The sequence below is a fragment of the Ochlerotatus camptorhynchus genome, unplaced genomic scaffold (genome assembly GCF_037179485.1).
Source record: "Ochlerotatus camptorhynchus isolate MF236.1 unplaced genomic scaffold, CSIRO-AGI_Acam_v1.1 ptg000379l, whole genome shotgun sequence".
NCBI classification, from domain to species: Eukaryota; Metazoa; Arthropoda; class Insecta; order Diptera; family Culicidae; genus Ochlerotatus; species Ochlerotatus camptorhynchus.
In genome coordinates this window covers 1,604,721-1,617,471 of record NW_027040867.1, presented here as the reverse complement: position 1 = coordinate 1,617,471, position 12,751 = coordinate 1,604,721, and the positions used below count along the sequence as shown (strand labels likewise).

The 12,751-nt window shown below is 40.0% G+C and overlaps 2 protein-coding genes across 2 annotated transcripts in view; both read left to right on the top strand.

The window, feature by feature from the left end:
• CAH1 (carbonic anhydrase 1) overlaps positions 1-3,567 on the top strand; it is a 43,417-nt gene extending 39,850 nt beyond the window's left edge. The window contains exon 4 of the mRNA XM_065232944.1: positions 2,130-3,567. Coding sequence (XP_065089016.1) covers positions 2,130-2,438 — 309 coding nt within the window. The 3' untranslated portion in view covers positions 2,439-3,567. The remainder of the gene's footprint in view (positions 1-2,129) is intronic.
• The window catches only part of LOC135710362 (HEAT repeat-containing protein 3), a 129,318-nt gene that overhangs the window by 99,323 nt on the left and 17,244 nt on the right, over positions 1-12,751 (top strand). The gene's annotated exons all lie outside the window — the stretch shown is intronic.

Genomic DNA, 12,751 nt, shown 5'->3' with positions numbered 1-12,751 from the left:
CGAATGTTCTTAAAAAGTTACGAAAGTTAAGTCAAAGATCAAAGAACTTCAAAGTGATTCAATTAAATTCAGTAAATTGCGGGAAGTTTAAAAAAGATACTTAGAAACTTAAAGGAAATCTACAGAACTTAAGGGAAGCTCAGAGATCTTTCGGGCAGTTTTAATTAGGCATTACATCCGATAATTTTGCTACTGTTCGTATTTTTATTTTAAAATCAAATATTAAAAGCCTTTGTAGCCATATGTAGTTTAAAGTGAGTGAGAGTGATTATAGATTTAAATAAAAATCGTGGAGATCTAGCATCCTTTATGCGAATTGACTACTTTTGTAGATGCTCTTTCAGAAAACTACTCCGCTACCTGTTTGCATATGCTAGTCCTAGATCCGAATTCATACAGAATAAGTGATTTCAAAAAAAATCGTGGAGCGCTTGAATCTTTTTTACGAATAGATCACTTTTACGCATGGTCCGGATCTCACGAAAGAATTCATTAATGTAGTATCAAAATAAGTGGTTTAAAAATAAATACTGAGCTCTAGGACCTTTCTACGAATTAACCACCTTTAGGATATTCCGAATCTTTCGGAGGACCGTTCCGTGGTCACCAGAATGCACATTATGGTTTCAAATCCAAATTCATTCATGCAGCATCAGAACAAGTTGATTAAACAAATCTAGATTCATGTTTAGTAATTGTCCATATTTACGTATGTTCCGGGTCTTCCGGAGGACCGCTTGGCTGTCCACATGTTTGTCCCAGATCCAAATTCATCTAGGGGAAATGGCTCTAATGTTGGCCTATGGATCTAAGATTGGGCGCATCGCTAAAAATCTGCTATTTATTGTCATTGGGACGGTACTAAAGGATATTTTTGGTCGCTATTGAAAATTTAGTCGATTGCTGAATTTATGTATGGGTCCATATTAGGGACATTTAGGCCGACATTACATTTACAGCAACACTTTAGTCGACTGCTATCGAGCTGCTATATTTTTAGATTTGGGCGTAATTGCTTTTGTGAACAAACACGTCAATCGCTGATTTCTCGCGAATAAAAGCACAATCTCGCGAACAAACTACCCCAAATGATAGAGGAATAATTCATCTACCTGTTTGTGTTGTTATTTTTTTATTGAGTTTTAATTCGCGAGAAATCGGCCAACGACTTGTTTGTTTACAAAAGCAATTACGCCGTAATCTCGAAATTCTTCGGATTTATCAATCCGCTGTTCACCGGGAGCCAGATTAATAAATATTTTCTGCACTTGAATAGTAACCCCCGGTGCTGTTACCGCGTTACGGTGGAGGTTGCTAAAATAGCTTTAGCTACACATTGTTAACGCAACAAGTTAATAAGTACCTAATTTGAAGATGGTTGAAATAAGTTATTTGGATAAAAACATGAAAATTAGTCAAACAGGTTAATGGTTTGGTTAACATTAAATGTTTATTTTTTTATTGTAAAAACCATTATTACTGTATTTTGATTAATTGGAATTTCATATCCATGGTTACGGTGATATTTTTATTTGGAAAACGCAAGAGAAAACTTAATTACATCAGTGGGATATGCTTTATTATATTTGGCATATCATATACCGTGCTTTACTGTCTTAGACATCAAAATTACGTATACTCCACTTTGGCCAATTTAAACTTTTCTGCATTTTCATTTGAATTGTATTAAACAGCCAAAAAAAACATGAATTTTGGACCAAAATATACCTTAGTAAAGTTTGTTCTACGAACGTCATTGTTGCGAAACGTCGATCTGAAATCTTGTTTTTGCAGCAAAGTGACGTTCGTAGAACAAAATTCAAAAATTTCAAATTCGATTTCAAAAATTCAAATGTCAAGAGATCCTTATGAGGATTTCACATAGGGTTATTATTCTCGACTGAAGCTACCGATTTATAATTCCTGAACAGAAAAAAAGCTTCTCTTGTACAATTTTGATATTTACACGTCACATTGCTGTCACGCGGCAGTTTAGTCCTAATTCTACCTACTTATCTATTGAGAAGCGTTATTTGAATTTTGAAGTATCCGGAGCGATTATGTTCTTTCAAATCAATGAATACTAACAAACAACTAATCCCTCGTTCTCATTCGACCCTCCCATTCAGGTCACCATCAACAAGTCCATGGATCCGGCCAACCTCCTGCCGGAGAGCAAGGCCTACTGGACCTACCATGGTTCGCTGACCACTCCGCCCTGCTCGGAGTCGGTGACCTGGATCCTGTTCAAGGAACCCATCGAGGTGTCCCACGAGCAGTTGGAGCTGTTCCGTGAGATGCGTTGCTATGACGCCCGCGAGGATTGCCCATGTGACGATTCGCTACACAAGACCTTCGAGTACGGCAAGGTGGTCAACAACTATCGCCCCCCACTGGACTTGGGCAACCGAGAGCTGCGTGAATTCGGAGGCCATTGAACAACCAAAACGAAGAACCACTCCGACCCCAACCTACTAAAACCATCATCGGACCCAATCTGTTTTAGAACGCTGATACACTGTAGAGTATAGGAAGTCGCGCATTGTGCGTTTGAGTTTTGTAGCGATCCAAATGCAATAACATATTACACTTGTGCGTGCACGTTGTTGAGTGTGTCTATTTTAACACGATTGTCAAATGTGAACAAATCTTCTTGTATAATTAGGCAAGCACCAGTTGATTGATGCGAGATTGATTCGAACCTAACACATTTCAGTATGTTGAAACATTTAATTTAACAAAGACGAGGATTTGCGCAATTTTTAACTGAAAAAGATGTAAACAATAGTTGACTTTCTCCCGGAAGGAACGGTCGCATGGCAACACATTTGTGGACAGACAGGTTTTAAGCTATGGCTTAGTAGGTTAGTAGAGTTTCATCGAGGACCAGGCGCTGTGCAATTCGGTAGTAGCATTGTGTTTTTATTCAAAACTTCATTGAAATGTTACGTTAGTACACACACGATATTACATTAATATTCCAGTGTTACTGTATATTGGTTGACAGGAAAATTCAGATGGCCATTTATTAGCTATTGACGAGCAAAATTGTGATTAAGTTTAATATTATTCGATTAGTCAAGACCCAAAATTTCCTTCTTTCTTTTGTTAGCATGGCAAGTACAATACTGGTAAAAGCTACACTGAAGTTTATTTTATAATGATTCAAGCAGTCAACTTTTAACGTTATAGAAAGTGCCTATGATAACCAAGTGCATCCCTTGAAACAACAGTTAGTCGACAAGTTAACAAAAAAAGGGAAACCAAAACCGTGAGCAGTATTTTAGGGAACTGGTAGTCAATTAATCGCATAGTAACAACGACCTCGAGACAACGACAAACTAACGGACGATGTTTTGTAGAATGTTTTCTAGCAATTCCCAAATATTGTAACCGTTTTTGCCTAAGTGTGTGTAGATCACATGTCTAGGAAGTGCTGTTTCAATAACACCTAAATTAAATTGTGTAGACACATCACCATCGGAAGGGATCAAAGAAGAATGTTATTTAACAAAGGTTTTAAGATATTGTAAAGATTATTGTGAAAAATATATATATGTATACCAAGACGTAGTTATGACAAAAAAAAAGCGTTTAAACTGAGAAGCATATCACGTCCCCTATTGACATTGCTTAGGTGGTTCAAAATTTAAAATTCGCGGGCCTTCTTGGGCTCACACGATATCAAATCAGTTCCTTATCGTACTCTCATAAGATTGTGATTATTTTTGCCATACCTACCGATTTTTGGGATGCCTACTAGACTGATGCAAAATTTGAAATTTCCGCTCCATAGTGCTCAAACGGTTCCTAATTGGGCCCTGATTAGCCTCCCAAAATTTGAACTCATTTAGTGAGAAACTGACTTGGCACAAACCATTTGAAGTTTATATGGGAATTACTATGGAGAAACCATAATTCCGGTTCATATCCATCTCAAAATTTACCAGTCCACTCTACTTTAGAAAATGATTACAACTTTGTTGAAGACCACTTTTCGATCAAATGTAAGGAACAAAAATTATTAATGATTCAAGTCACTGATGTCTTATGATTATGCTCAATCAACTGTTCAGCACTCAACATTGGTGTTTATGGCGCGTAGAATAAAGGACACAAATCATGGCTACTATGTCACACTGCAGAATACAGTGTTGCCCACAATACAGTTGCTTAATCTTGCCATAAGATTATCAATCTCTGAATTTAATTTAACGTTTGGCTGAAAACCGATTTTCTGCAAAGTTGTAGCTGATAAAATTCCCATAAGAATAGCAATATAATTTATTAACAGTACAATATGTAGAAAGGCTAGAGGACAATGAAAAAAAAAGTTTTGTTTTCCTATAGAAATTTCCATATAAACTTCAAATGGTTTGTGCCAAGTCAGTTTCTTATCAAATGAGTTTAAACTTTCGAAGGCTAATCAGGGCCCGATTTGAAACCATTTGAACACTGTGGAGCGAAAATTTCAAATTTTGCATCAGTCTAATGCCTACCGATTCACAAACGACAGGTTAAAAACTACCGGTTTTACACTTTTCCTACCGAGAATCACAGATTTTTAAGTTATCTTGGAAAATGTTCAATTGGGTTGTTTAGGGGTATTGAGGTAAATATATCGGGCATAACATTTGATAACGGCACAAAAGCATTTGTAAACAAACTTTCTAAGGCCCTTTACACGCGAACTAAAGTACGCCCACGCAAACCAATACCACTTTCGGAAAGGTGATAGTTGCTCCTATCCTATAACGTTGTTGGTTTGCGTGGGCGTACTTTGTTTCGCGTGTAAAGGGCCTTAGAAAGTTTGTTTACAAAAGCTTTTATGCCATTATCAAATGTTATGCCTGATATATTCGTTATCTGCATTAAAAATGGAACCGAAATCCAAAATTTCATCAATGTTGGTACACTGGAACTATTTTTAAATAAGTATGATTACATTAGCAAAAATCACCATCTTAGCGCCCCTTGGTGGGACTTTGTATGGGAGCGAGCTGTCAACGAATAGATTTAGTAACAACGATCAAAAATTTAAATCTCGAGATGAATGTCTACGGGATCGATAAAAATATCGTTGTGCTCAGAAAACGACCAAAAAAATTTATCCACCCACCTACCAATTTACAATGTTTTTTTGTTTTTCTGGTGAAAATCAGTTTAATTTTATGAGTGTTCTTCCATGATTTATCAATTTATGTTCATTTATCACATTGCCATTGAAAATACAACGTTTATATTTTTTCTTGAGATTTCATGTGTTGGATTATGAAAAAGGATAAAAATTACGCAAAAAAAGTTTATCCACTTCCAAACGGATACTAGAATTAAGTGGGTTTTACAGAGTTTTAGTGTGTATTCTGCAACTTTCTCGAATGTAAACTTGACATTTAATGCTCTTGAAGTTCTCGTGCTCAATATTTCAGTTTCGTGTTCAAAATTGGAAGTTATTTGTTACAAAATGCCCAAAAAAGCACAAGTTTCTATCAGTATCCGAAATTTGATTATTGAACATCACAAAACTGGCAAAAGCTACCGTGATATTGCCGATATTGTCCAGCTTCACAAAGATACGGTCGCTAGAATTGTGCAGATGTACAAAAAGCGTGGTTCTATCTCATCAGCTAAGCGATCGGGGCGTCCTTCAAAGACTACTGGCCGAATTAATAGAGCTATCGTGAAGAAGGCGGAGCTGGACCGGGGACTATCAGCTCTGAAAATTGTGAAACAGATTGAAAGCGAGTTTTCCATTCAACTGACATCACAATCCGTACGAAATCGTCTTTATAAGAAAGGTCTTAAAGGCATGGTTGACCGCAAAAAAATATAAAAAAAAAGTTTTAAGTGGGCCCAGGACCACATTTCATGGACGCCGCTTACAGTGGTACAGTGGTGCCATGCGCCGCTTGCCGCTTTGATCCTACCCCACCAATCGGGGGTAGTCCTTTCAGCCAACCAGCTTGGCGTTCCGGACTTCTTGAAGGCACAGATTGTGAAGCTTCGTTAGCATAAAGCCGCTTGACCTTCCGGAGGGCTTCCCGGCGGGCCTTGACTGCTTTTTTTTTGTATCTTCGTTCCACCAGCGAAGGGCTTTGCGCACCGGGCTACTACCAGTCTTAGGGGTTGATGCGATGGCTACATCCCGTACTACATCGGTGAACTCTTGTTTACAACCTGAGTTCCATTGCTCCATGAGGGACCGTATGTAAATGTCGTAGCCGACCCAATCCAACTCCTCGTACCTTCATCCGGGTCTACGGGTGGCGGAAGGAGCTGCGGCGACATGGAGCTGTAACTGGACCCGGTAGTGGTCACTGCCATAGAGGTCAGGGTTGACATTCTACTGGATCTTGCCAGAGATGGTTCGGCTAGCTGAAGAGATTTCGATGGCTGTAGCGTGCCGTCCATTAAAGAATGCACCCCAATAAAAAGATATTAAGCAGGGTGTCGACTCAAAGTCGAAAATAAAATTCCCTGACTTTCCCTGACTTTCCAGTCGGTTTTCAGAAAAATTCCAGTCCACAAAACTTCGTTATTTTAACCTAAGAAGCTAAACGGCGCCGGTGGTGTAGTGGTAAGCGTGATTACCTCTCACCCCAGCAGGCCTGGGTTCAATACCAGTCGGCGCCGTCGGGATGTTCTGAGGCATAACATCTCTGATCACGCCTTCCTTCGGATGGGAAGTAAAGCCGTTGGTCTCCGGTTCATGAGTTGATGGGTCGATAGGTAGGGTCCAGGTGTGGGAGCTGCCTTCCTGGCACGTCGGTAGTATTGGTGCTCAGCACGGAAAACAAGATCGACGGAAAAAACAAAACCAAAGGAAACCTAAGAAGCTACAACGTGATGTGCTTTATTATACCGTAGCTTAAATTAAGGTTAGTTTAAAATGAGCAGCAGGGTAAGCTTTCGAAAATATCAAGAATAGCATACTCATGGCACTTACAACAGAACTTGATACTAATACAATTTTTACAGACCATATGACCGACTACCTACGAAGGATGTGAATAGACCTAGGGCTATAAATACATATTATAATATAATAATGAATAACTACTGCTCACAACTAGGCTCCCTATTCATAAGGGGTACCACAAAAGATCAAATAATGGACGCAGTGGTTCAACTCCCCCCAACAAAAAAAGTAATAATAGGAATATTTAATCAATGTCACCACGCTCTCAATTTGTGTTCATAATTTCACAGCCAAATAAAAATCAACCCGTAGACGATCCTTTCTCTTTACATATAAATTATTGTAAAATAACAGAGCAGTGATTATTCTTGCTTTTGCAACCGAACCTGAGGATGCACTGCTCATGCATTAGTCAGTTTCGTACTTTCTGGAACTCCATATGACAACCGCAGACATGGTAAATTTTTTTTTTTTTTTTTTAATTCTTCATTTAAGTTTAATTATCATTAACATTTTATTCTCTCAGTGAGTTCACATTACAACGAGAAATTGCAAGTTTAATATGTGTTTATTTTCGGATTACGTTTAAAAATATTTATCATTTGAGCAGAACAATTTTCTCCTGCAAACGACGATCCTTGTCTACTTGGAAAGCGAATGCGATTTTTCGAACTCACTGAATAAGTTCATTCAAAATTTGTAAGTTTTCGAACCCGCTTGCATAAGTAACACCATCATAGATCTGACGTCGCGCTACGACTGAAGGCCCAAACGCAATGTGGGCGGAAGCGGACCGGAAACGCTGTCACAAATGACATCAAGATGCCTAACCGCACTCGATTTGATTCAAACTAGTTTTCAATCCGACAAATAGGCTTACTCAGATCGGGCTTTTCCGCTACCACTGCCGTTCCGCTGTCATTGCGCTTGGGCCTTGACTCTTCCCTCATGTTTTCAAAGATATTCTGCATTTACCGAAAAACCTCTCTCTGCATTGGCGTTGCCATGCGATAATCAGCAAATCATTTTCACAACCAACAATAGTTCTGATTACGCCGACCAATAACCTGTGCCAAAAAACGTCCAGTCGTTCCGTTTTTGCGATCATATTGATCAAATGTGCATTTACCTGTGCAATATTGTTATTATTATTTATTATTGGTCGGATACCACGTTGAATTGACGAATCATGGCGACAAGAGAGCTGTTAGCTGCATGATTGGTATTGTGCGCTTCCTCGTGTAGCAAAGCTCTCGGATGGAGTGTACGGACAGGTGCATATACATTAATCTTAGCCAGTAACTCCGGCACATCATATTCAGCAAGCAAAACTTTGGCAACGAAGACAGCCTGCGATGCGTTTCTCCGTTCACCAAGAATATCCAAGCCCAGCAAACGACAGCGATCAGCATACGGTGGTAGATTAAGCGGGTCGCTCCAAGGAAATGACGCAATGCGTATCTGACGAATCTACGTTGGACTCGAAGCTGTGCAATCCATACTGCCTGGTAGGGACTCCAGACAACACACGCAAACTCAAGCAATGAGCGCACCAACGAGCAGTAAAGAGTTTTAAAACACAAAGGATCCCATAAAATTGCGCATACACGAAACATAAAAGATCTCCAGAAGCTTTTGTAATTCTAAGTAATCAGCTCCAGAAGCTTTTGTAATTCTAAGTAATCAGCATTGCGAACAGCAATGTAAATTTTCAGGTCATCAGCAAAAAACAATTTACCTCCGCTAGGCAGGATAAACGTTGCATCGTTCACAAATAGAGAGAAGAGCAGTGGTTCCAGTATGCTTCCCTGTGGAACTCCGGAACTGTTCGAGAAGCAGTAAGATGAGTAGTTTTCGATGCAGGCAGTAACTTGCCGTTGTACGAGGTACGATCTCAGCCAACTGCAGAAGGGAGCAGAACATCCAATTTTGTCCAGTTTTGCTAGTAGAATGACGTGCACAACTTTATCAAACGCAGCTTTAAGATCTGAGTAGATGGCATCCACTTGGAGTTTCTTAGATACATTTTCCATGCAGAGAGACGTAAAGCTGACGAGATTCGTTTCGACGGAGTGGCCAGGAAAGAAGCCATGTTGGCAGGTGCTAATGTAGTTTTTGCAGGAACCAAACAATCTCTCATTGACCAGCGAGTCGAACACTTTCGATTCGACCCCGAGCGAGGTAATCCCACGGTAGTTTTCCACATTGCATTAAAAAGCAGGGTCATCATTGCATCATTGTGGCTAAGATATCACAGCATTTTTTCAGCACAGCAGATTGCATAACGCTCGGTCCGGGTGAAAAAGAAGATTTAGTTTTCCTTATCGCAGAGAGAACCATTTCAACATCCACAGTAAAAACATCCATGTTTACGACATCGGTTGGCACATCGCGGACTGCTAGATTGATTTCAACTTGCGATGGTGAGTCGTTCGAGAAAACGCTCGAGAAGTGCCTTGCAAAAAGCCTGCATTTATCCTCAGTTGTCAATGCTACGTCGTTGCCCAGAAACACCTTCGACGGGAGACCAGTTTCCTTTCTTTTAGTATTTACGAACGACCAGAATCATTGCTTCGCAGATTGCGTTCAGTGCGAATTACATACCGCTGGTAGAGAAGCTTGTTGTTGCGGCGATAGTTGTTACTGGCAATTGAAAAATTCTGTTTGGTCAAGAAGCAGAAATACAGTCGCGCAGAAAGCAATTATAGCGATCGACAGCTATGTCGATCTCCAGGTCATTCAACACGTTCCAGTCTATCCGGACTAGGAACAACGCAGCAAACGTAAATCAGTCTTCCGGAAGTTGAGACGATAGACAATCGAAGTTTCATCAAAGTGAAGTTGAGATCTATTTGCGATAGAAATATCCAAAGCAGGATGGAAATTGTCAAGAGGAACGATGACATCAGGCGCCTCAGTAACGGTACAGTCAAGAAGTGAATTTTCACTAACGAACACCAAGTCTAGGAAATGAGACTGAAAGTTGGGAACTAGATTTATCTGCCTCAATCCATGAAAACCAGTACCGTCCACAAGCAAGCGGCTGGCCGGAGTAGTAACAGATGCTATTGGATCTGGATATGCAAATCTCTGACCTGAGTGCGACCAGATAAGCCAAGGTTGATTGAAATCACCGAGCATAAGAATCATGTCCAAATAATAGTCCAAATGTAAAGCCATAGAAGAAACAAATTCTACAGCATCCATATGAAGTTGCATTATACTACAGTCGAGACGTCGTTCAGGGGGAATGTACACCGTTCAGATGGTCAATATTAATGAACCTTTCCATAACGCCTCTAACCATTTGAGACATCGCGTTGCACAAAAAAGGCACCATAGGGTTGTCCATCTGAAATTCGCATTGAAATGGCTCAACTTCGACAGCAACTGATTTAAAGAAAGCTAGCTTAATACCACGTTCAGACTACAGAGTTATAACATATTATAACGGTTGTCAAATAATTGCAACACAGAAACCACCATCAAGATAGTGCTATAACATGTTATAAATCTGTAGTCTGAACGTACTGTTAGCCATCAGCAGCGAGACATTCAAACAGTTTTTAACATCTTGGTAGGAAGCTGACGTTGGTTCAATTTTGTCTTTCTGGACGCCTTGAATAAATTTTCGTATTTGCGGAGTAATTTTGATTGCCCTCTGAACAGCAGCACTATTTTCCAACCATCGGTGACCGCAAAACTTTAGCGGGAATATGGTAGATCCAGAATACATCGTGATAAACGCTCGTCTTGCTGGTACATCTTTGAAGATATTGTAGATACCACGCAAATATTTGACAACATCCCAACTGATACTGTGAACACTATCCTTGAATGTATTATGCAAAATATACAGCCCACAGCTTCCCAGATCTATCAGCTTCTCGCCACCTTTTTGTACCTCTAGCTTCAATTTACATTGGGCCCATTCATGGACACTTGCAGCAACTTGATCGAAGGGATACCGGCAAGGGCGTCCATAAACGCAGCGAGTAGATCTGATGCCCGGGATCTTCCCAAAAACTTTCACGTCATGCACTGATAAAATTTCAAAGATTGTTTTATGTGTCCCACACATGATTTTTTGCAATGTGATCAACATTATTTTTTTCCCTGACCTACATTAAAATTCCCTGACATTCCCTGACTTTCCAGATCATAAATAGAATTCCCTGACATTCCCTGACTTTCCAGGTTTTTCCAGGTAGTCGACACCCTGTTAAGAGTTGTGTCCTAGACACGACCGCAGTATGACGTAGAACCACCGACGAACCGACATGACACTGGAGCATTTCGTTTGTCCACAATTCGATTTGGAAAATAAGCGATTTGGTGTGTCCAATGGGCGATCAGATCTGTCAAACGAGGTGAGACACCAACCAAGTCAATTTAAATTTAGCGTGTGTTCGTATCCTTGCTCATGATATGTCGCGATCGGATGAGTAGGTGGCGTTAGTGTTTAACGTATTTTAAATATGGCGTCTTGGGCAAGATTTTGAAAGTAGCTTCTATGAGCTGTCACGTCGGTTCGTCGGTGGTAGAACTACGCAAAATTCTTCAAAATTCTTCTCTTAGCGGAAGTGTACAACCGCAAACTACTTTATCAGAAATAATCTCAGTGATTATTCACTTTCGTTAAGAGACACATCTACCTTGAAAAGCAACCGTTTCGTGATGAGTGTGTGAGTGAAGACCACGATTTGCGTCCATTTTTGCAGTGGACGCGCAATGCCCCGCTTTGGCAATGTTGCCATACCTTGAAACCACTGAAAGTGAATGGAGGAACGGAGGAAGCTTTTTGGATAGCTTTAAGATAGATTGTATAGTGAACTAGAAATCGCGGCACTGTAAAGTTTATTCGATTGTGCCTAGTAAAATAAAGTAATTAAAAAAAAAAATTGAATAATGTTCTCATAATAGGATTGTATTCAACGTTTTTATTCAGCAATGAATTTGAATCATGGCTGGACCAAAAAATGCATGATGGCCAATTATATAAAGTATTATTTGTATGCTTAAGAGCCCGCAAGACCGAGTGTAATAAACCAAACAACAGTCGCTAAATGAAAGGTATTATGATAACATAGAGCACATATTTTTTGGAATCGGTCAACCGGTTCCGGAAATATGAGCGGAACATGCTGCGGTTTATATAAGGCATAAGGCTAATTGCGACCTCAAACGAATAAAACTTATCATGTGACTCAAATCACATTAGAATGAAAAACAAAAATGGCGGTCATTTTGGGACCCTGTGACACATTGTCCATGTTTTGATTCCTCCGGACAAGTTGCCAGTTTCTGAGTATGGTCAGAAACCATTGAATCATTAAAATTCAACAACCAGTTCAATGTTCAACGGCAGTTATTAGGAAGAGCCAGGATCCAATTTCCGGAAACCCTTAGGAAAGTAGCCAGTTTTATACCCCGGACAGACTATGGCTTAAAGGGTGATACGGTCAAAATTTGGTCAAGGGAAAACGCGTGTAAATCGGTGAAATCGTTTATTTAAAAAATCAAATTAAATTTCTTTTTCAAGTTCAATTAGTATAAAATTCAGGAAAAATATTCAGTTAGGCTTCCGCTTTTCCAAATCCGAATTGCCGGGCCTTACGCTTGACCCCTGCCATCAGATTTTGTACAGCCACCTTGTCCACCTTCTTCGCCGCGGAAAGCCTGTTTGCCTTGAACTGCTGCTCGCCCTTAGCAGTTTTTTGGTCTTCTTTAGGTTCCGCTTGACAATAGCCCAGTATTTCTCAATTGGGCGGAGCTCTGGCGTGTTGGGAGGGTTCTTGTCCTTGGGAACCACCTGCACGTTGTTGGCGGCGT